The sequence below is a fragment of the Phascolarctos cinereus genome, unplaced genomic scaffold (genome assembly GCF_003287225.1).
Source record: "Phascolarctos cinereus isolate Bilbo 61053 unplaced genomic scaffold, phaCin_HiC Scaffold_9;HRSCAF=440, whole genome shotgun sequence".
NCBI lineage: Eukaryota > Metazoa > Chordata > Mammalia > Diprotodontia > Phascolarctidae > Phascolarctos > Phascolarctos cinereus.
The window spans coordinates 216,680,839-216,705,811 of NW_027556402.1; the positions used below are offsets into that span (position 1 = coordinate 216,680,839).

A 24,973-nucleotide genomic window follows, 5' to 3' on the forward strand; every position below is an offset into this window, starting at 1 on the left:
GTCTCTCTCAGCTCTTCTCCACATTGCCTACATTAATTACCTTGATTCTTTTCCTAATCATTGCTACTTTTGGAGCATTTCTTCCATATTTTCAAAGAACACTTCATTCTCTACTGTGACCCAGAGAACAGATAGGTGTTCCACCAACATTATCACATTCTCTTCTGAACCTGAATTGTTCTATACACATAGATATTTATTCTCCTTTGAATTAGCACAATCTCTGCAAGTCCCTGGAATGAACTCTCTATAGTTGTAAAGACTGAAATCCTTAGTTTTCTGTGAATCTTGGGGTTGGGCAGTAATGGACAGAACACTGGACTTGAAGGCAGGAAGACCCAAGTTCAAATCTTCCTTCAGATGCTAGCTCTGTATGACTCTGGGCAAGTCACTTAACCTTTTGGCTTCATTTTCCTTACCTGTAAAATGGGGGTATTAACAGTACCTGCTTCACTGGATTGAATGAAATAACACGTGTAAAGCACTTTGCAAACTTAAAGTGTTATGTAAGTACTAGCTGTTATTAGTAGCAGTAAAAATAGAAGGAGGAAGAGGAGGGGTAATAATTCACCTGTTTTTGAGTAGATAGCAAGAGGTAAAGGTAATTGAGGGGTTTTTTTTTCAGGTTTTCCTATTATTTAGTCAGTAAACATTTATTAAGCATTTACTATATGCCAGGCACCGAAGCTAAGATTTCTGCCAACATCTGTAAAATAGTTGCTTTAGTTTGTGAGAAGGTCTTTTGCATCATGGTAGCAGAGGATGGATTGGGGGGGAGTCGCTTGAGACAGACAGACCAGTGGGCAGAGGTGGGAGTCTGACCTGGGGTGGTGGTGGCTATATAAGTAGAAAGGAGGCAGATGCAGGGGCTGTTGTAGAGATAAAATTGGAGAGATCTGGCAGCCAAATGCTTCTGTAAGGTGAGGTAGAGTTAGGAATGTCCTGGTAAATGTTTAATAATAGGCTTACAAAAAAAAGTGTGCACACAACATGCTTTTAAGTTTACTCTGCATTAATAACATTTTGTCCATCACTTTCTTAAGTCGACACTTAGCAAAAACAGTCAATCAACAATCAGGCTGTGATTCGTAGCATTTGCCTATTTGCGAGGTTTAAATGCTTACACAGAAAATTTAACAGTCATCTCTGGAGAGGTGGTACACACAGCACACCCCAGGTAGAGCCAAAAGTTGAGGATGACACCCAGACCACCGCCCTGTGTGGCCAGAAGGGCAGCGGTCCCCTCCACAGAGACAGTGCAGTTCACACCTACTGATAATGTAAGATAGTACGCTAGGGGAGATACAAAGACAGCAGGGACAAGAGATGAGTGGAAACAAGTTAGCATGGATGGAGTGCATCGTTAGTGGAGTGCACAGATCATCCCGAACCGGGCAGTAACCGCCATCAGGTGGCAGGCGAGCTGTGAAGCCACCTCCTTCTTACCAAGCTGAACCATAGGCAGCATTGGGAACCTCCATTTTTCTCTCTGTGTATCCGGGTATGTGCTTCCCTCCTGAAATCACACTGTAGGTGCTAGGCTTCATTAACTGTCTTAATCTGAAATAATCGGCTAACGCACCAGCTTTGTAACTACAGCTGAAACCCCAGTTATTCACCTTGTGATTTGTAGCAGATATTGATTTTTTTTTCGAGGGAATACTGATAGTTGCAGAAATTTGAAATGCAGACAGCCGGTCTTTAAAGCAGCGCATGATGTAATTAGAGCAAGCTTTTAAGACTCTTTGAAGTATTAAATGTTTATGAAATTCAAATAAGGAGTTAGTTCTTCACAATAAAGAGACATTCAGTGATGTTTTAAAAAGTCGACTGTTTTATAGATGTAAATATATGCCATAATTAGCGGTAAGTAACATGAAGAGGATGGTTGGGTTTAGTCCTATTCTTCTTATTTAAAACAGCTGTGGCCTGGATAATAGAGCCTGAGCGCTTTGTGATGGGCCATCCGGAACAACCGCCTCCAGTGATCAAGCCTCAGAAAAAGCCTGCCTTCCACACATGCCTCTTCGCCCTCTCTCCTTCCTCCCTTTTCTCCACCCAGAGACAGGTCTCTGAGAGATGTAGGGTTTGCCTTTCATCTATCAACCACCACAACTACCCTCTTTAAAAAAGAAAAAAAAGTGGGGGTGATTGATTTTCCTGCGCAACCCGGCTTTCCTCATCTCCTCCTGCCCCACCCCCAGACGACCGATGTGGGCTGGCGAGGGAGGGAAGGTCTGTCGAGAGGCTTCTGACCAGCATACAGATGTATGCAAAGTAACTTAGAAGGGGGCCTTGGGAAAGCAGCCGCCTTTTCTCCCAGCAGTCCCCTGTGGCCTCCTTGCTCGGCTTGTTCACCAATGAATACGAGTCCATTAGTTCTTTGGAATCAGTGATGAGTCAGAAGGAGAGAGCAGCTGGGAGACCAGAGCCGTTTGGCCTGCCCGGCACCAGCCTCACCATGTGGCAGGCCTGGATGGCAGCCCAAGGCTGCAGCAGAGCTCCTCTTGCTCCCTGCCAATGATCCAGATGCTACCATTGGAAAAAATTGCTTCACAATTGGAAATCTTGGTCCTTTGATTACTGTTCAGAGAGGATGAAGAAGAGATATAATGTGGTCTAAAAATGCCTTCCTGCAGCCATTAGTAGTTGTTAGAGTCTCTCATTGAGGAGAAGTATTCTGAGGTTTTAATTCCAAGTGGCTTTCTGGAAGTGGGGGAGGGATACAGTGGAACAGAGGCAGAAGAGGGATGGCCGCTACTAATGGTACTTCTATCCTAACCTTCGTCCCCAAAGATCTCCATCAGTAAATATTAGGGGAAGCTTTGCCCCTGTATTCATCGGCAAACCTACTGTTTCATCATCCAGGTGCTGCTTCTGTACAGACAGCATCCCCTCTTCCAGCTGCCTGGTGGGAATGAGCACTCCCCTGTTTGAACATGCTTTCTGCTTGATCCTTTTCCAGATGTGTCCTAAGCCTCCTAAAGAGTACTCAGCCGCTCTGGGTGAATGGGCAGATTCTGCAGGCTTTGGCTGATCACATCCCCCAGGCCATCTCAGCCCCATCACCTGGATATGGTGAAGTTGTCCCCTTATGGGAAATCGGTCATACCATGGTGTGGGTATTGAAACATGCTGGTAGGCTTTTTAAGTTTAAGAGAAAGCAAAGACAAAATGGCCCTATGTGGGTGAACTTCTATATTCGTTGGGCGTGACTTTGGAGGAGGCAGTAGTTCTCCATTTACTCTTGGAGATCTGTGGGAAGGGAGTTACAGTAGCAGTGGTTCTCCCCTCCCCTGCCTCCCAGAACTTAGGTATCATCTCCTCACCACCCCACTCTCCCACTGTGGCTAACAGTACAGGAAACTGGAGTGTCTGGTGAACAAGTGGCTTGCCCAAGGTTAGACCGTAAATTAGTGGCACGAGAGCACTTGGATCAAGTGTCTGACTGTGTATTATTTATTACCTTCCCAACTTCCTTGTTCTGGGCACTATGCTTCTATTTATCTGGGCTGATTGCCTTGGCAGTGGCAGCACAAAATAGTTAATGCTGCCCTTAGAGTCAGGGAGAATTGGGTTTAAGATCTGTCCCTGGCATGGACGGGCGTTGTGGCCTGGGGCAAGTCATTAAAGTTCACAGTGGCCCAGACAGCTTTCTAAGGCTTTTAAGTTGCAGATGGACATTGATGGAGGGAGTGTTCTCACCAGGTGTTCCTAGGTGGGTAAAATCACAGGTCCCAAACCCCCCCCCCAAAAAAAAAGATTGCATTTACTTTATTTGAAATCTTATCAACCTGTTGACTCAGTAAGCTTGAGGTAAGTGAAAAACCAATTATCTTTTTCCTATCAGTTGCCATTAAGCCAAATCTGCTCCTGCATTATACATAGTAAAACACTTAATAAATATTAGTTGAATTAAATTACAGCTGAGTTATTGAACTTAAATAGGACTTGGTGTTTGTCACTGTTGAACTCCATCTTGTTAGATTTGGCCCATTTTTACAGCCTGGTAGGAACTTATGGACCCCAGTTCTGTTGTTCAGCATACCAATTTAGCTCTCTTCCAGCTTCATCATTTACAGATTTGATAAACTTGCCAATCATGCCTTCATCTGAGGCGTACAGAATGTCGAAAAGATCAGAATTCTATGGCCCTTTATAGAGACTTTCACCGTATTGGCATGAGGACATCAACATGTAGCTATTTAACCAGTGACAAGTCCACCTAGCTTTTACTCTTGTTGAATTCACCATTTTGTTCTTAAATGCCTAGCTGAAATCAAGAGCTTGGAAACGATGTGTGGTGTGCATACAAGAAGGGGAGGAGTGATGTGGAGCCATGGAATCTGGGTTCCATCCCACTTGTGCTGCTCACCTTGAGCAAGTCACATAATCACCATAGTGCTCAGCTTATCTTTTTAAGAAGATTGGGTTGGACTATATGACTTCCGGCATCACTTCAAGTCTTAGGCCCTATGATCTTCAAGAACATAGACTTGATGTGGAGAAAAGGGAGAAAAAGAAATGTAAATTTTCTTATGAAATTTTTTTCAATACTAACCCCTTTACAATAGGAATAAAACTATAGTTCTTAGACTCTACAAGAGTGGAAACACTAATACCCCCAAATAAGGAACTGTTTTTGAGACGGTGTGGAATAATTTAAAGAGACCTAGGGAGCAGGATCCCTGGTTGCTAATCCCAGCTCTGCTATTAAGAAGTTGGGATCAAGTTAGAGTGCTTTAGGAAAATCACTTCAGTGGCTGAATGGAGAATGGATTGGAGTGGGGAAGGACTTGAGGCAGGCAGACAAACCAGAAGCTATTTCACTAGTTCAGGTGTGAGGGGATGAGGGTCTGCACTATTGGCAACGTCAGAAGATCCTAGGCACTATATTGGAGAGATGCTGCAAAGGTGAAATCAACAGTCCTTGACAACAGATGGGATATTGGGAGTGAAAAATAATGAAGAGTCCAGGATGACTCCTAGTTTGTGAGCCTGAGGGACTGGGAGGATGGTCTTCCCTCCACAGTAATAGGGAAGGTAGGAGAGAAGGAAGGTTTAGGGGAAAGATAATGAGTTCCATTTTGGATTTGAGTTTAAGATGTCTATCAGACATCCAGTTTGAGATATCTAAAGGGCAATTGGAGATGTGATATTGAAGGTCAATAGAAAGGTTGACACAGGAGATGTGAGAATCACAAGTGTAGAGAGTGCAGTATAGAGGGAGAAGAGAAAATGTTCCAGGACAAAACCCTCGGGGAACAAGGATTAGAAGGTGTGATCTGGACGAGGATGCAACAAAAGAGACAGAGAAGCAGCCAGAGAGGTGGGAGGAAAACCAGGAAAGAGTGAGATCCCAAAAACCTAGAGAGAAGAGAGCCAAGGAGAGAGTGTAGAAAGCTGTCCAAAGCTGCACAGACCTCAGGGATACTGAGGACTGGGGGAAGGTCACTGTATTGATCTTGAAGTCTTTCAGCAAAAGTCCAGCATTCTTAAATTGGACCATCCTAGATTATAGTTTATGTAGCAGCATGGGGATTTGAGGCAAAGATTGTTGGTTTTTAGGTGATCTTGAAATTTGAATGGCTTTATTTTTTAAACACATTTTCAGTTTTTAAACTTGTCAAATCTGTTAATACCCAGGCATATGCTTAAAGGAAATTGGTTTGAGCTCAGTCCCCTCTAATGTTTTGATTCTAGAAAAATATATGTTTTTCTGACTGATTATGCTTGTTTTCATCCATTTGCCAGGGGAAAAACTGCATTTAAAATTTGGGTTCTAGTTTTTTCTCCATTTTGCATCTTTGTCACTTCTCCGATTCTCCTGTGTCCTTTTGCTTCAGATGCCCTCCCCATAGAGCATTCTCTACAAGAGTGCCAGAAACCTTCCCAGCCAGTTGAGTCATGAAGCAAAGGCTTCATTTTCAAGTATTCTCACCATTGCCAGAGAGGAGAATGCTTTTGATTTTGTACACAGTGAAACAGATCTGCTTCAGTTGCAAGAGAAAATTAATGCATCACTGAGATTGATTAGGAAGCTAGCACAAATTCTGGTCTTTAATAAGGAATCAGATTTTTCTTTTGTTAAATTAGCATAGTTTTTCATTTGTTTGTTTTATTCTTTACCTTTTCCCTCTTAAAGTTAAGAAAAACTGCCCTCTGACCAGGTACTATGACCTTTCCTGGGATATTATTACTGTTATGGCTAGAAGGTAATTTTCTTTAATAGCATTTCTTCTCCTTAAGAAATTTGCTTAGTGGTGTCATGGTTGGTTGGCTACATTATCACGTTCAAGGGTAATCACAAACCAACTGTGATCGCAAATTGGTTATTAGATATTATTTGCTAAAATTTTTCAGACTCCTTTAACTGACATAGATTACTGCCCCTCTGTCCCTTCTCACCATGTATAGTTCTGCCATTTCCCCCCTTAAATCCTGATGGAGGTCTTTGACTTATTTCTCTGATATCTCAGGGGTGCCTTTGTGCCCCAGGGGCTTTGTATTGTTCCTCTTTCTCTAGTCACAATGAGTCTACCTCCTTTCAGGCCAGAGATGTCCTCAAAGATACCTTTGATGTCACTTTTCACATGCAAATCATTTTTCTGTGTCATTTTTGGTAGCATGCTTCTAGATTTGGAGTTAAGAGTACCTGGGGTCTGATTCCAGTTCTGCTGCTTGGTTTTGGCCAAGTTACTTCACTTCTGGGCCTCAGTTTCCATGTTTGTAAAAATGGAAAGGAAAGGCTAGATGGCCTTAGACACCCGCCATTCATCTTTCTGTTGTCCAAGAGTGTGAGGAAGGAATGTAAGTTAGAATTTTTTTCTGGAAGATGTGGAGAAGTGAGTCTAGTGGACATCAGAAGCAGGCTTTCGTGCTATCCAGTGTGTGTACCCAGCTTGCTGTGACAGTGTGTAGACCATTCTTCTGTACAAGCTGGTGGGCTCCAGACTGTTCAGGAGTCCTATGGACATTGAGAGGCTGGCAACAGATGCGACCTGAGCTGGTTCCTTGACTGCCAGGAGCAATCTGCTCTTTTAGGAATGTGCTCTGAGCACACAGTGCTGAGTTTCCCCTAACTACTTTATGCTGAACTGTAAAACTGCATTTTTAGGCCTTGTGGGGCCTGGAGGTCAACTGGTGCTCCTCTATGCCCTGGGCACTATTCAAAGGGCAAGCAAGGTTTAACAGGGTTGATCCAGGCTTGTGGGGATGCTCTAGGCTACGTAATTCTCAGACCAGAAAAAGGTCTGAAGAATCCTGAATGAGTCTAGGCAGTAGCCTGCTGGCCAGAATAACGTACCCGGGACAAATTGCCCTCTGGGCCTACTCTGGTCAACTTTGGTGCCCCATGCGCTGAACACAGTAAGTACTGAGGAAGTATTTGTTAACTAGTTGAGCGCTTGCTGCTTACTTGGACAGTATGGCAGCTGTGACCCTGGGCTCTGGCCCCTAACCCAGTCTTGTGACTGGGAAATTGCGTTGTAGGCATAAAAATTCCTCCCCCACTGAAAACACATTTCAACATCGACTTTTTCCTGAATGAACAAAATGCCTCCGTGTTTATTGGTGACCTTTCCTTTATGAGAATTGTATTCTATTAAAACTAAATAGTTCATCAAAATAATTTCTCCATGCATTTCTAAATCAAATGTTGTAGAACCTCTTATTCAAAACACATTTATCCTCCTTTTTAAAAGTGTTTATTTCCTTAAGGAGCATTTTTAAAAATAGTTATATTTTATATTGTCTGTACTTCTCCCTATAATCCTCCTCTTCCCTCCAGAATATCCATCCCTTATAACATGTGTGTGTGTGTGTGTATACACACACACACACACACACACACACACACACACACATACATACGCTTTTTTAAGAGAAGAGAAAAAAAATTCAGCAAAACTGTTTAACTTATGGGAAAAAAATCTGGTGCTATATCAATATTCCATACTTATGAACCCTCACACTGTGCCCCCCAGCAAATACCTGTGCAGAGGAAAGGGATGAAGGACAAGCTTCCCTCTTACAGTTTCATGTCATTCAGTTTTCATTATTTGGGATTTACTCTCTCCTTTTACAACGTTGTGGTCATGGTGAACATTGTCTTACTGGTCCCACTTACTTTACTTGGCATCAGTTCATCAAAGCCCTTCCATGTTTCTCTTTATTCATCATGTACATTGTTTCTTATAGCATATATAATGGTAATATTCCATTATATTGATAAACCACACTTTATTTTGTCATTCCCCACATCTACTTTGTTTCCAGCTTTCTGCTACCACAGAAATGGCATGTCTAAAAATTTTGGTGGATGTGGAATCTTTCTTTTTCTCAAGGTCATTATTGGTGTATATGCCTAGAAGTGTAATCTTTTAGTCGAATGGTATCACCATCTAATCACTTTATTTGCTTAATTCCAAATTGCTTTCCAACATAATTATACCAACTCACAGCTCTACCAAGAGTAAATTAGCATGCCTGTCTTTCAGCAACAACTCTACCACTGTCTTTTTTTTTGTCTTTTTTGCCTTCTTTGCCAATTTTCTGGGTGTGAGCTAAAAACGTAAGGATGGTTTTGTTTTGCGTTTCTTTTACTATCGAGATTATGCTATTATTTTTAAGATCATTGGAACATTCTTTTATAATGATGTTCCAATGGTGTTAATAGTTTGCATTTCTTCTTTTAATAACCATTTGTTCATATCCTTTGACCACTTCTATTGGAGAATGGCTTTTGGACTCATATGTTTGTTAATTGCCTGTATGTCTTGGATATCAGACCCTTATCAAATATTTGAAACAAAGATTTTTTTTATAATTGACTTCTTCCCTTCTGAAGCTATTCACATTAATCTTGCTAATGAAAAAAAGACTTTCAGTTTCATGTAATCTGAATTGTTTACTTACCTTTTGCAATTACCTTTGTCCCTTGTCTGGTTAAGAATTAATCCCCTATCCATAGCTATGAAAGGTACCTGATCTGTTCCTCTTCTAGCTTTTTACAGTATCCATTTTGAGTTTATTGCGGTAGATGGTGTTAGGTGTTAGTCTAAACTTAATTTCCGCCAAGAATATTGTACAGTTTTTCAAATATTTTTGGAAATTTTTTTGTCATAAATATTATAGAGCATTTCTTTCCTAGGTAATTTGTGTGAGAATTTATTTTATACTAGCTTATCAAGGTTATTGTTTATTTAGAAAATCCTAGGGCATTTTTGGGGAATCCTAGAGAATTTCTACAGGAAAGTATCAGGTTACAAAATTTGTCCACAAAAATCGATAGTATTTCTATATAACAGTAACAAAGTTGAGAAGGGAAATTAGAATTATAGTGACTATTCTTGGCTCCCAAGAAGAACTATGAGAAAATGCCTCTCTGTTTTTGAACAAGTGGGAAACCATAGGTGGAGTATAGGATATGCCAGACTTTTAAAAAAAAAATGCTGGTTAGTTTCTCAGAACTTTTTCTCCTTACTATTCTCCACCTCCGGCCTTTTAAAAATTATTATAAGAGATGGCTCTCTGGACAAGGATTAGATGACAAATATAATGGGAAATGTTGGTGATATAAAGCAAAAGATATGAAGAAAAAGTATATTTAATGAAATAACTAACTGCAAAATGCATAAAATATCAGGAAGTCTATTTACCAAGGCACATTCAACATACATATATATATATATATATATATATACATATATATATATATATATATATACATATATATATATATATATACATATATGTATATATATATATATACATATATGTATATATATACATATATATATATACATATATATATATATACATATATATATACATATATATATATATACACACACACACATACACACACACACACACACACACACACACACACACACACACACACATATATGTATAATAGAAAATGCTCCCCAAAGAAATAAATAACATCTTAAATAACTAGAGGGATATTCCATGCTCATGGCTGGGTATATATAATATAATATAACAATATAATAAAAGTGATAATCTAATTTAAATTGATTTATAGACTTAGTGTTTTAGCAATCAAAACACTGAGGGAGGGATACTTTACAGAGTTCAACAGAATAATAATAAAGTTCATTTGTAAGAACAAAAGATCTAGCATATCAAAGGAAATTTTATTTTAAAAGTAAGAATGAAGAAGGACTAACACTTCTAGCCCTCAAGCTTAAATTATAAAGCAGTAGTCATTAAAATCATTTGGTATTAGTTTTCCAAAGAGGAAAGTAGATTAATGGAACAGACTAGGCTAGGAAGAATTAGAAATAATTAGACACGTTTATGTCCTTACATAACTAATTATAAAAGCTACAATGAAACAATGAGGATATCTTTTGATTATTGCTCACATTTATTGGCAAAGTACTTTACATACATCATTTCATCTATTTCTCCCAGTAACCCCATGAGTTATTGGGTAGGTGTAATTATGCCTGAAGTAGCGAATTGAGGCTTGGGGGGTGGGGTCAAGTAACTAACCGAGAGTCACACAGGTAGTAAGTCTGAGAGGAGACTCAAACCCAAGTCTTCCCAAATCTGAATCCAACATTCCTTACAAGACCTTGTGCTGCACATGGTGACTCTACAGATATGGTGGCTGTGCATGGGTTCTTAGAGACAGCCTAACAGAAGTACGTGATTTTCTAAATACATTTAATTGATACAAGCAGAAGCAACTCATAGTATTATCTATGAAAACCTCTATAATTATGCCCCTATAAACAAGACTGCCTGGATAGCTGTAACATTTGTTATTTGATGACATCGAAGTGCCTTTTTTTTTTTTACAGGAGCCAGGCATGTAGAGGGGCTGGTCAGCACAGTTCTGTTACACATTGGTCATTAGCTACTGGGAGAATTTTTATATTCATTGAAAATTCAAGAGATGGCAAGAGACTGGAAATGCATTGCCATTCTAATGGAGAAAGAAGGGCGATGCTAGAACTACAAGACCAATAAACTTGATGGCCTAGTCTATCTATAGTCTAGAATATATGGTTTGTGATCATTTGGAATTGAAAGAACATTAGCCACTAAGAACCAGTGTTCCACTAAAAACAAAGGATGCTGATCATTTCTTTGTACTGGAGGAATTCTCTAATTTTTTTTTCCTTATGGCACAGATAGCAGAGTGGGGAGACTCATGCTTGCACATGATATTGCAAGTGTGAATTCCAGTGGGTTTATGGCGTGTCCTTTGGGAGCCACCACTAGAATGCCGGGTCAGTTGGATTCTGTACGTGTGTAGTGTATCTGGATTTGAGTAAGCCATTTGGTGACATCTCTTCATAGTGTTTATGAATGAAATGGAGAAAAATAGAGAGTGAATAACAACACAGTTGACTGGTTTAAAGAGTCTTTGAATGACTGGACCCAAAGAATGTTATTCAACAGTACTGAGGAAGTTCAATACTTCCTACTATGTTCTGTCTCAAACAGGTCAGCTAAGTAATATTCCTAGTATATAGTCTCCATATTACTCTGAACTAAGGGAAGTGCACAAAATGCTGGACCCAAATTCAAGAAGACCTGAGTTTAAATCTGGTGTTAAACAATTACTAGATGTGTCAACCTGGGCAATTCACTTAACCTCTTTCTGCCTCAGTTTCCTCAGCTTTAAAATAGAGAGAATAATGGCATCTACTTCCCATGGTTGTTGTGAGAGGCAAATAACATGATGTTTATAAAGCATTTTGCAAATTAAAATGCCATAAAATACTAAATTATTATTATTATTATTATTATTATTATTATGTATTGCATTTCCTGTCACTGGACTGTTTGAGGAGCAAAGATGTCTGTCAACATGGTATATTAGAGTGCTGGACTTAGAATTAGAAAGACCTGGATTCAAATGCCACCTCAGATACTAGTTCTGTGACTCTGGGCACATAACTTAATGTCTTCTCTGTGTCTGTCTTTCCTCACCTGTAAAATAGGAGTAACAATCCCTGTCATACTGATTACACTGGATCCTCGTGCGAATCAAAAAGCCAATCCATGTGAAATCCTTTGCAAACCTTGCAGAGCAAGAGAAATGTCAGCTCTTGATGGTGATGTTATCATTCTGCTTCACCCATAATAAAAGTAAATGAATCTGGAACTCTTGATGTTCTTGGCGCTGAATCCAATCCTTGACTTGTGGGAGTTCATCCTGACTAATCCAAGGGCATAGCCATGTGACCTTGAGCGAGCGGAATCTTCATCTCTCTTCGCCTAGCTCCTCATTTATAGTATGGGGGTAATGGAAGGGACCCACTTTGTGGGGCTGAGGACTAAGGAAGTCATCGTGGAAAGTGCTTAGCTAGCCTTAAAGCATCAGATAAATATCAGCAGCTGCTGTGATTACTTTTGAGTTTAATTAGTATTGATTAAGCACCTACTGTGTGTTCTGCGCTGAGCACTGAGAATACAAAGACAAAATTATAGAGCCCCTGCCCTTAAGGGGCTTTTATTTAGTGGGAGATATAATATGTACACATATACATACATTATATATATGCAAAGTAATACAAGATAATTTCCAGAGGATAGAAGTATTAGGACCTAGAGATAAGGAAGGTGAACATGAGGTCCTCCTCATGTAGCAGTGGGCTCTTTATTGAGATTTAAGGGAAGCTAGGGATTTTTAGATATGGAGGTCAGAGGAAGGGAGTACATTGTAGGCTTGAGAGAGAGTTTGTGAAAAGGCATCAAAGATGAAATGTATTATGTGAAAAATAGCAGGAAAAAAAAAGTCAATATGGCTGGACCATATTATGCCCGAAAGGGAATAATGTATAAAAAAATAGAGAAAAATAGGGTGATGACAGGTTGTAAAGTATTAGAAGTACTAAGCTGAGGAGTTTATGTTTGGTCCCAGAGGTAATAATGAGCCACTAATGCCTCGTCACACTTGTGCTTTGGAGGTGTTCCTTTGGCTACTGGGGAGGATGGATTGAAGAAGGGAAAGGCTAGATTCAGGGAGATGGCTACTGGTAATAGTCCTGGAGAGAGGTGATGAAAGTCTGCCTTAGGGTGTTTAGAATGAAGGGGAGATAAGGAGTTATGAATACAAGAGCCATGGGGGAATTAGAATCAATAAAATTTGACAAGCAGTTGGATTAAGGGGAGTTGAATGAGAGTGAAACATCGAAGATGACTCAAGTTGCAGAGTCTGTAAGATTGGTAGTACCCCCAACAGAAGCGGTTGAACCAGTAGGAAGGGTAGATTCAGGGGTTAAATGACCGAGTTCTCTTTTGGACTTTGAGTTTGAGGTGCCTGTGGGATCGTCCATTGGAATTGTCCGGCAGGCAGTTAGAGATGCAAGAGTGGAGCTAGTGAGAGATGAGTTATTTTAGGAGTCATCTGCATAGAGCTCAGAGTTGAACCCATAGGAGTTGATGAGACCATGAAAAGAGAATTGTAGCAAGGAGAGAATAGAACTGAAGCCAAGCTTTCATTTCTGTTTTCTCTCCCAGCAGGCATTTGTGGACATGGAAGTCCTTGGGCAGGGCGGGGCAGGGCAGGGCAGGGCTGGGTACCATCTTCTCCCATCATGCAGTTGTTCTCAACTACATTTTTGGGTTTCAGATTATGCTCTGTTTCCTTCAGCATTTCTGTAACTAGTGAATTGGTTTGGTTCTTTTGAGAATTCGTTGACACTATTTTATGTAAGGCTTTCTAGAATGAGTTTTTTAAAGAGCAAAACAGGTGTATGCTGTTCGTTATTTCAAGGAAATCTCACCAGTGCTGTCTTTAATAAAAAGAAAAATGACCCTCAGGCCATTGCAGATGCTTCTGGATGGCTCTGGCCTTTTCATCCGCCCTTCCCTTCTGGTCCCTATCTCCTCTCCACCCCCACCCCGTATTCAGGAGACTAAGTTCATTACTACTTGTCACATTGATGTTGCCAGATGACAGGTTAATTCAACCTCTGTGACCTTTGCCCACAGGCGGATTTAAACTGCAACATTCAAGATGATGCAGGGGCTTTCTATGGGGTGACCAGTCAGTATGAGAGCTCAGAGAACATGACCATCACCTGTTCTACCAAAGTCTGTTCATTCGGGAAGCAAGTAGTGGAGAAGGTAGAGGTAAGCTGGGTCATCTCGTTCAGGCGCAAAGCCTCTTTTCCTCTTTGTGGTTGTGGATAAAGGGCTGCAATGTGTAAGGCAGAGGGTTGGGTTTTTGTTTGGTTTTGTTTTTTGTTTTGTCTCATTCCTCTCCCTCTCCTACTGTTATTCATTCATTGTTTCTAAGAAAACACTTTATAAAGCAGCTAGGAGAATCGGTTGTGTTCAGTTTCACCTAGAGGTCTCTGTGCCTAAGATGTTCTGACCTGAAGCCCCTATGCCCCACAGATGGTAAAGCAGAAACTGACCTCCAGCATGTCTTGGCTTAACCAAGACTCCAGATGGGAGGGGGCAGCTCGGGCTTGTTCTGCTACCTGTGGCTTCAGGAAAGCCTTCGCAAGACAACAATTCAATTCATCTATCAAAGAGCCATTCCCTGAAGCATTCCATTTGACTCTTACTTCTGCAATTACCTCAATTTTCCAAAATGACTTACAGTGGATAAGAAAATAGATTTCATTCTTTAACTGGGATCAGAGATCTGTCGGTGTCTGCCTCTTGTTTTGAGGTTCATATCCCCAGCCACCAAACCATTGTATTTTTTTTCTCATTCAATGATTTATCGATAGTTTTTGTTTCTTACACTGCAGTCATTTCTCATAATTCTACCTCCCCCTCCCCCACACAAAACTATCCTTTATAATGAAGAAAAGCATTTCATGAAAACCAGCAGATACACCAGTAGGATACAGAACATCCGGCGTCTGTAGTCGTCCACTTCTTTATGGAGAGCATGTAAGTGGGTTTCCTCATCCAGGACCAAGATCCATTGTGTTTCTCTTTGTAGGATAAGCCACTGATTTTTGTATAATGAATTCTAGTAACCTCTGTTCAGTTTATGGCTATAATGATAATATTAACTGGCATTTGTATAGAGTTTTCATGTTTGCAATATACTTTCTTTTTTTTTCAATTTTATTAATTTATTGATTTATCAACAATCACTTCCATATGCTTTTGAGTTGAAAATTTTTCTCCCCCTTCCTCCCCCCCACCCTCCCCAAGACAGCACACAATCTGATATAGGCTTTACATTTACATTGCTGTTAAACATATTTTCACATTAGTGAAGTTGTTAGTAAAAATTAAAACCAATAGGAGGAACCATCAGAAAGATGAAACAAAACTCAGCAGAAGGTAAAAATAAGTGATAGCAATTCGACTTCCATAGTTCTTTCTTTGGATGTGGACAGCATTTTCCATCCCGAGCCTCTGGAGATGTCTTAGATCCTATAATGCTGAGAAGGGTTCAGTTTAACAATATTAGTCATTGCATAACGTGGCTGTTACTGTGTACAAAGTCCTCCTGGTTCTTTGCAATATACTTTCCATGGATTATCTCATTTGATCCTCACAACAACCCCAGGAAATAAGTGCCGTTATTATCCCTGTTTTACAGATGAGGAAACTGAGGCAGGCAGAGATTGAGTGACTTGCCCAGGGGATACACAATTGGTCAATGTCTGAATCCGTATTGGAACTCAGCCCTTCCTGCCTCTAGGTCCAGCTGTCTATCCTCTATCTTAGCTGTTGATTTTTGCCTTGTGTCAGTCTGTTGGCAGGTGTATGTAGTGCTAATACATGCCAGTCTCTGCTGGGCCCTGTGGAAGATACCCAAGATACATAAAACATTGATCCTGCCTTTAATGAGTCTTCCTGGGGAGATAAACAGAAATGGACTGAGCATGATACAAGGCAGTCTGCTCTTAAGTGCTCAATTCCATATTATACTAGATATGTTATAAGAGCTAAGAAAGCAAATATCTATGCTGGCTAATATAGTTTGGGAGCAAGAGCTAGGCGAGGAGAGGGGGAAGGAGAGGAGGAACACGGTGGCAAACGTGCCCAATGCCTTTGAAGGGTAAGCAGAGAGGAGGAGGAAGGGATTCTAGGTGGTGGAAGCATTGTGTAGAGAACTGCCAATGTCCAAATTCCCTCGTCTTTCAAATATAGAATATGCAGGTTGTCTGTTAGTCTTAGGGGGTTGAAGCTTTGTTATTGCCACGTAGACATCATTAGTGAGCGTCAGAGGAAGGACTGACTGGAAAGCTAGTCCCCTGACCATTATCTCATGCTGACTCTCAGTGGAGGCATAAATGAGTAAAGACAGAGGAGGGGGACCCATGGCCAGAACTTGTGCTGAATAAGTAGTAAGAGAGAAGATGGAAAAGTGAAATGGGTCCATGTGATGGAAGAATTGAGATGCCTAGATGGGGAGTTTGAAATTGATATTATCAACAGGTACTGGTTCAGAACCAGAGAAGAGACAAGATGAGAAAAAGCTTTAAGAAAGATCAGTGATGAAAGGACGTGGAATGATTTGGAGCAAGGAGAGGTTAGAAAGATGCCAGGAAGTCAGCTAAGCCATTTAGAATTGAGGCGCTTGGGACAGAGTGATAACATCAGTAAAGGAGAAGGGCTGTATATGAGAGACATGTAGAAGAAAGAAGAGTTCATGGCTGGATAGAAGAAGAAAAGAAATGGAAGAGAGGCAAAGATTGACTCCTGGGTTTTGAGCTTGATTAATTAGGGAAAACTATTGAAATTAAGAGTCCACATGGTATAGTAGAGATATTGCCATACTTGGAGTCAGTAATACTTGGGGGTCAGATCTCACAAGCTGTGTAACCCTAGGCAGGTTGTCTAATCTCTCCTTGTCTCCTCTTTAAAGACCATAAGTTCTAGAGCTGATAGCTTTCTTAATTGGTGCAGAGAGTTTCCTATGCCAATGAAATTATAGCTCTGATCTACCCTTACACCCCCAAGTCCACATGTAAATAGAGAAGGTTCTTTCTGCAGACCAAAGCACTGTCTGTTTTCTCCCTTCCCCTGCTGGGCAAACACACCTGTGCAAATAGACCCTAGGCTAGGCAGACTTTTGTCAGCACCCATAGTTTGCACATTTCTTAGATGAGGGCCTCTCAGCCATCAAGCCAGATTCCAGTTCCCCTCCCAGTTGCTAATGACATGTTGTCTACCCATAGCCAAGCTATTTTGTAGGCTCTCAGAGCTCAACCTCAGACTGGTCGCACCTGCGCATGAACAAGAAATCTTCTCTTCAATGTCCCCAGCATCCCCTTCTTTTAAATGAAGGTCTCCAGCGAGGAGGAAGTCACGTCCCAACATCTTCTCTTTTCAAGGCTAAACCGTGGCCCATTTCCAAATGTTCTCTAGCTCTCTCCCCATCCTAGTTGCCCCCTTCTAGATAGATTTATATGAGCTTGGCTCTGTCCTTCCTAAAATGTGACACTCAGGACTCAGGGTGGAGCTGACCAGGCTGGAGTAGAGCAGAAACGTCACTTCCCTCCTTCAGGATATTCTACCTCTCTTAAACTCAGCCTAGAATAACATTACCTCTTTTGGATGCCACATCACATTTAACTAACTCATAAGGCCCACTTCTCCATCTCTTAAATGAAGGTTTTGGACTAGATGATGTTTCTGGGTCCCTTTCAGCTGTAACATTTATGATGCTTTTTGATAATCTCTGAGTTAAATTGGGATTTTTCTGGTCACTGCATTCTTGTTAACAAGTCATTTAACAAACATTTATTGAATAGTCACTCTGGAGTTTTTTATGCTACTCCTGGGAGATGCTGCTCAAAACTGTATCTGCCATCAGTATAAATGCCCATGTACTGGTCCATCCTAGAATCCAACAGTACCCCGCCAGCTCAGCAAGTACCTGTTATTATTAAAAATAATTAGATTAGAAGGTAGTGTTAGGGAAACGGTACAACCTAAATGCTACTAGGGTTTGGAGGAAGGAGAGATGATTTCTGCCTGGGAAGATCAGAGAAGGCTTAGAGCAGGTGAAATTCAAGCCAGGCCTTGACAGATAAGAAGAGGCTCAACAGGTAGAAATGGTGGTAGAGCAGGTCATTTCAGGAAGATAGAGCTCTAATACAAAGGCATGAAATCGCAGGACAAGTAGAATTTTAAAGAGATTATTTTGGTTGTATGGCAGTTTCATATTAGACAGGGCTGGAAGCCTAGAGGAACCTAGTTTTGGTGAGCTATATTTGTAGGCAAAAGGGAACTCCTGATACAATCAGAGCATTGCTCGTGTCTCTGTTGAAAACTCCCAGTCCCCTTGGTTGGGGTTTATAATAACTGACATTTATATATACATGTATATCACATATATATGATGGCTGTTATAATTTGTTCATTCAGTTGTGTCCAGCTCTTTGTGATCCTGTGGACCATAGTACGCCATGCTCTTCTGTCCTCCACTATCTTCCAAAGTCTGAGTTCGTGTTTGTTGCTTCCATGACACTATCTATACATCTCATCCTCTGCCCTCCCTTTCACCTTGTTCCTTCAATCTCGCCCAACATCTTTTTCAAATGAGTCCTGTCTTCTCATTATGTGGCCAGAGTATTTAAGCTTCAGCTTCAGTATTTGTCCTTTTGGTGAATAGTCTGAATTAGTTTCTTTTAAGTATTGATTGATTTGATCTCCTTGGGGTGTGTGTGGGTGTGTGTGTATCTGAGGTACCTCAGGTACGACACAAAGTTGTTATGAGGGATTCAAGATAATGTATATAAGCATGACAAACGTGTATGTAGATATGGATATTTTCAGTTATTATACATAATGTGATATATAATGATTATATAATATGTATGTATGTATGTATGCACACAGTATCTAAAGTACTACCTCTTTGTGACCCCATTTGGGATTTTCTTGGCAAAGATACTGGAGTGGTTTCCTTCTCCAAATCATTTGACAGAGAGGAAGCTGAGGCAAACAGGGGAAAGTGAGTCACATAGCGAGGAAGTGTCTGAGGCCAGATTTGAACTCAGAGAAATGAGTCTTCCTGACTCTAGGCTTGGTGCTCGATGCGCTATGGCGCCCCCTAGCTGCCCCCAGTAAACATAGGGGATAGTGACAAATAAAAGCAAATGCAGCCTCTTCCTTCAAGGAGCTCACAGTCTAATTGGGGAGATAACATGCAAATAATTATACAGACAAGCTACATATAGGATAAAGTGGAGATAATCTCAGAGGGAAGGCACTAGCATTAAAAAAGCATTTGCTTCTTGTAAAAAATGGTATTTGAGCTGAAACTTGAAGGAAGCCAGGTAAGCCAGAAGACAGAAGTGAGGAGGGCCAGAGGTGGGTGATGGAGGACAGCCAGCATCAGCAAATGGAGTGTGTCATACAAGTATCAACAAGGAATCCAGCTCAAATGATCTGCATATCAGCAGGTCACTTATAGCTAGTAAATGCCCCAGTGGGATTTAAGGTAATGGCGGGATGCTTGGTTATAGACCTCAGCAGAGGAACTCCTGAAAATTCTGCCTCTGAAGCTACTCAGCTCTGGGGCAAAACCAGCAGAGAGATAGATGGCTGCAGGGGTTGGGGTGGGATAGTGCCTTTGTGTATTTAGCTAAGAGACTGGCATTTCACATGCCCTTCTGTTCTCTCTGGCTGCCTTCATCCTCACTGCTTTGGGTGAAAAGGCATGAACTGACTAATGTCACATGCGACTCTATGGCTCCAGGCCAGGTAGGGCTCAGGAGCTGCTGTTGACAAGTATCAGAAGGGGAACCTGTTTTGAAACTTGCTTCGCTCTCCACTGTCTCAACTCTGCTTTCTATCTAAATACTGCTGGATACCCTTCTTGGGGAGGTGTTCATTTGGGGTTAGTGCTGGGGGGGAATAATTAGATATCTAGTACTTGAGGAAGAGAAGCCCAGTGATGGAATTCACCTTTGACCCTTGCTGCCATTCTCCCAAACACATTCTCTCTCCCTGTCTCTCTCTCTCCCCCTCTCTCCCTCCTTCTCTCCTCTCTGTTTCTGTCTCTCCCTCCCTCCCATTCTCTCCTCTCTATCTCCCTCTCTCCCTCCCTTTCTTCCTCTCTCCTTCCCTCCCTCTCCCCCATTCTCTTCTCTTCTCTTCTCTTCTCTTCTCTTCTCTTCTCTTCTCTTCTCTTCTCTTCTCTTCTCTTCTCTTCTCTTCTCTTCTCTTCCCTTCCCTTCCCTTCCCTTCCCTTCCCTTCCCTTCCCTTCCCTTCCCTTCCCTTCCCTTCCCTTCCCTTCCCTTCCCTTCCCTTCCCTTCCCTTCCCTTCCCTTCCCTTCCCTTCCCTTCCCTTCCCTTCCCTTCCTTCCCTTCCCTCTCTTCCTCCCTCCCTCTCCCTCTCCCTCTCCCCCTTCTCTCCTCTCTGTTTCTCTCTCTCTGTCTGTCTCTCTCCCCTTCCCATTCTCTCTCTCTTCCCTTCCCTTCTCTCTCTCCCTTCCCCTTCTCTCCTCTCTGTTTCTCTCTCCTGTCTGTCTCTCTCCCCTTCCCATTCTCTCTCTCTTCCCTTCCCTCCCTCCTTCCCTTCCCTTCCCTTCCCTTCCCTTCCCTCTCTCCTCCCTCCCTCTCCCTCCCTTCCCTCCCTCTCTTCCTCCCTCCCTCTCCCTCTCCCCCTTCTCTCCTCTCTGTTTCTCTCTCTCTGTCTGTCTCTCTCCCCTTCCCATTCTCTCTCTCCTCTCATCTCCTCTCCTCTCTCCCCATGGGGCACTGCAGGAATCATCGGGCAGTAGTCAGCTGTCATGTGTATTTTTAAACGTACCGAAGTGTTCACCTTCTTTTCCCTCTCCTCAGACGGAATACGCCAGGTTTGAGAATGGCCGATTTGTGTATAGAATAAACCGCTCTCCGATGTGTGAATATATGATCAACTTCATCCACAAGCTCAAGCACTTGCCAGAGAAGTACATGATGAACAGCGTCTTGGAAAACTTTACAATTTTGTTGGTAAGGGGATAACTCATTTCCAGCCATACCGGATAATTCCTCTCATCCCTTCCCACTCTTCCCCTTATTTGGAAGAGAGAGGCCAAAGTATGCTCTGTTAATGGGGGGAGATGCAGGTGCCACTGCCTTCCCTGGGTTATTGTAAGGGAAGTGCTCTGTAAACAATAAAACAAACACAAAACAGCTCATGTTTATGTAGCAATTGAATGTTTGCGGTATTAAATGTAAATTTACAAATTTACGTACATTTCCCCATTTGATCCTCACAACAACCCCGGGAGGTAGGTGCCATTATTACTGCCATTTTGCAGAGGAACAAACTGAGGCTGGTAGAGGTTAGGTGATTTGTCCAGGGTCACACAGCTAGTGTCTGAGGCAGGATTTGGACCAGGTCTTCCTGCCAACACTTAGCTGTCTCTCAATCAGTTTGAGCTAGTCAGTGAGGGGAAGCAGCAGCTAACATGGAACAGGGGAAAGAATGGATCTGTTGCTTAAGTGATTTGACCCAGGTTTTGCGGGCCTGAGTTTGAGGGCTGGACTGTATGCCTTGTGAAGTCCCTTCCAGCTCCGAATATGGGATCCTATAAATGAGAGGTTAGCAGGTGCTCAAATCTCTGTCTCTGAATTTCAATAGGTCATATTCCTCTGTAGGTGACTTCCAAGCAAGGTGCTAATTCTCTTTTCAGATAGAATATTGTCCCCAAATACATTCCCAGGGCCAACCAGACAGCAGGTTTATTAGAGTTCCAATAACTGCAGGAACCTTCTTGTACTGTAAAAACCACTCTGGAGTCACCAGTGATGATGGTGCTGTATGTAAAGACATGAATTTGCCCCAAAATGAAAATAGAGCTCAAGAGTCCTATTTCTCATCAGTTTGCAGAAAAGAAAGAAAAGCCCAGAGGTTCAGCCATGTGGGAGGCTAGGCTGGAGATGAATGTCAAAGGACACCATGTATCTGCAGTGACATAAAGCTTTATGTGAGGGCAGTTGACCCCAATGTCTCTGTACTTTTATTATTGTTATGGGGGTGCCTGATGAGAAGGAGAGCTCAAAGGAATACAGCTTGGAGGCAGGGTCTACATCTAGGCTTCAGCTGAGAGCATTTGGCCTAACCCACATAAAATAGAGGGAGGGAGGGAGGGAGGGGGGGGAGGAGAGAAGAGGGGAGAGGAGAGGGGGAGAGAGAGAATCAGGGAGAGAGAAGCAAAAATGGGGAGAGACAGAGAGAAAGGGAGAGGGGGAGTGGAGTCAGAGAGAGAGGGAAGGGAAGGGAAGAGAGAAGAGCTGGTGAGTATGGTAGGGGACAGGTCAGTGGCCAGCCAGCCCTTCACTTCTCCAGGCATTATACTCCTCTTCTTCATGATGCTAGATCATAGCACTGCTTGCTCTGAAATGCAATGCAGTAATAACATAAAATGAGAGGAGTTTTTTCCCCTTGTAAGTGAGTAATTATCGAAGGAAGCACACACAAATGCCTCCAGTTTGTTGAATTGCTCATGCCAGCTGTTTCTTAAATGTGATGAGCCAGTCCTGTCCTGAAGCCTTCTGGTGCCTCATGCTTGACCCAGGGGCTCAAGGCTGTGCTGACAGAGCTCAAGCTCTGATAATTCTGAATGTCGAGTCTTCAAGTTCAGCATCTTTCCCCCAAGGAGCAGCCCTACTGAGAGCCAGGAAACTCCTTGGTGAACTGTTGATCATTGGGTGACACATTTTTGGGCCACTGTAACCCATAACACCATCTACCGAAGCATAGAGGAGCTGCAGTCTATAATAATGAAAAGAAATAGGAGAAGAAGGAGGAGGAGGAAAGGAAGAAGAAGAAGGAAAAGAGGAGGAAAAAGAAGAAAAGAAGAAAAAGGAGGGAGAGAGGAGAAGAAAAGGAAGAGAAGAGGGTTTTTTTTATAGCACATTTAAGGTTTGCGAAGTACTTTACATGTGCTGTCTCCTTTGGCCTTCACAACAACTCTGTGAAGTAGTTTTTATTGTCTCTATTTTCCAGATGAATAAATTAAGGACACGGTGAGGTTAGGAGACTTGACCAGGGACATAGAGCTAGTCAGTGTCTGAGGTAGGATTTGAACTCACGTCTTCAGTGCTCTGCCGCAAAGTGTAGCTTACCGGGATGATAGTCATTAATAGTTTTTGAAGCATTTGAAGTGCCAGGCTAAACCTTGGAGCCATATCTAATTTTTTTTTTAAAAAAAGTAATCTGTGTAGATGCAAAGTCTGACATTCAGGTTCAGAAAGCCAACTTCACAAATACAAGTTGAGGGGGTCAGGCCTGGAAGTTTTGGTAGGTTGAACCCTCATTTTGATAGGCCAACCAAGGAAGAGACGATCACAGGCTGAATAGAGAGAAGTCAGCATCCACAGAGGGGGAAGTGACAGTCCCATTTGCTGGCCCCTGCCCTGGTCAGACCTCATTACAATCTTATGTTCGGTTCTGGGCACTACATTTTAGGAAGAATATTGATCAGCTGGAAATTGTCCCAAGATTACAGATATGACATATCAATCAGTCAATCGGTAAGCATGTAATAAGTGCCTGCTGTGTTCCAGGCACTTTGCTAAGTGCTGGGAATACAAAAAGAGGCAAAAGAAGGTCCCTGCCCTCAAAGAGCTTACAACCTAATGGGGAAGAAAACATGCAAACAAATAAATACGAACTAGACTATATACAGGATAAATAGGAAGTAATTAACCGAGGGAAGGCACCAGAATTAAGAGGGGTTGGCATAGGCTGCCTGGAGAAGGTGGGATTTTAGTTGGGACTGAAAGGAAGGTTGGGAAGCCAGTAGGTAGAGATGAGGAAGGAAATCATTCCAGCCATGGGGGACAGCCAGAGAAAATGCCCAGAGCTGAGATAAGGAGTGTCTTATTCATGGAACAGCCAGAGGCCAGCGTCACTGGATGGAAGAGGAAGTGTCAGGGAGTAAGGTGTAAGAAGACTGGAAAGACAAGAGGGAGCTAGAGTATAAAGGATTTTGGACATTGAGCAGAGGACTTTATATCTGATTCTGGAGGTGACAGGAAGCCACTGGAGTTTATCGAGTGGGAGAATGACATGTGCATGGATGGATCACTTTGGTGTCTGAGTGGGGGATGGACTGCAGTGGGGAGTGGGGAGAGACCTGAGGCAGGCAGACTGACCAGCAGCTAGTGCAGTAATCCAGGTGTGAGGGGATGAGGGTCTGCAGCAGGGTGGGGGCAGCGTCAGGGGAGAGAAGGGGGCATATCTGAGAAATGTTGCAAAGACATCGACATCAACAGATCTCAACGACAGCTTGGGTATGGGGGTGAGAGACAGTGAAGAGTCTAGGATGACTGCTAGGTTGGAAAACTGAGGGGACTGGCAGGTGGTGCTGCCCTCTGCAGCAATAAGGTAGGAGGGAGGTTTGGAGCTTATCTATTTACATTTGTATTATTTCCATATTTATAAATATTATTTCTATTATTAATTTCTGTTTATTTTTTATTTATTTGTATTGAGTTTAAACTATATACGTAGCTTTATTAAAACAACTCATGTTGGACTGAAGATGAAAAGGTTTAGGGGAAAATCGAGAGCTTTTTCTGAGAATAAGAGGGATTGGATTTGACCCTGAAGGTCGGACCTGGGAGCAATGGGTGAAGTTATAGAGAGGTTTAGACTTGATGTAAGAAATAACATATCCTGATTAGGTCTGCCCCACTGGGGAATGGACTGCTTCAAGAGGTGTGATGTAGTGGGTACCTCTTCACAAGTCTACCACTCATCTGGGGTACCATAGAGGAGGATTTCTCAAGCTGGGCTCCACAAACTTGTCCTTAAAAATATTTCGATAACTATTTCTGTGTAATTGGTAGCTTTGTAGTATTTCATTCTAAGCATTGAAAAACACATGATTCTGGGAAGGGGTCCATAGGCTTCACCAGACTGCCAAAGTGGGGAGCCATGAAAGTACCTGCGATTTAGGGAGAGTTCTTCTTGTCTAGGTCTGAGTTGGACAAGATGAACTCTGAGGTCCCTTCCATTTCTGAGATTCTGTGCTCTGCAGAGCATCATCCTGCCCCCCCCCC

General features: G+C 42.1%; 1 protein-coding gene across 6 annotated transcripts in view; it reads left to right on the forward strand.

Annotated features, from left to right (window-relative positions):
* Nucleotides 1–24,973, forward strand: part of TEAD1 (TEA domain transcription factor 1) — a 317,833-nt gene that overhangs the window by 284,579 nt on the left and 8,281 nt on the right. For all 6 annotated transcript variants that reach the window (XM_021001876.2, XM_021001875.2, XM_021001877.2 and 3 more), the window contains 2 exons: nt 13,978–14,118; nt 20,759–20,911. In XM_021001876.2, the coding sequence (XP_020857535.1) occupies nt 13,978–14,118; nt 20,759–20,911 (294 nt within the window). The remainder of the gene's footprint in view (nt 1–13,977; nt 14,119–20,758; nt 20,912–24,973) is intronic.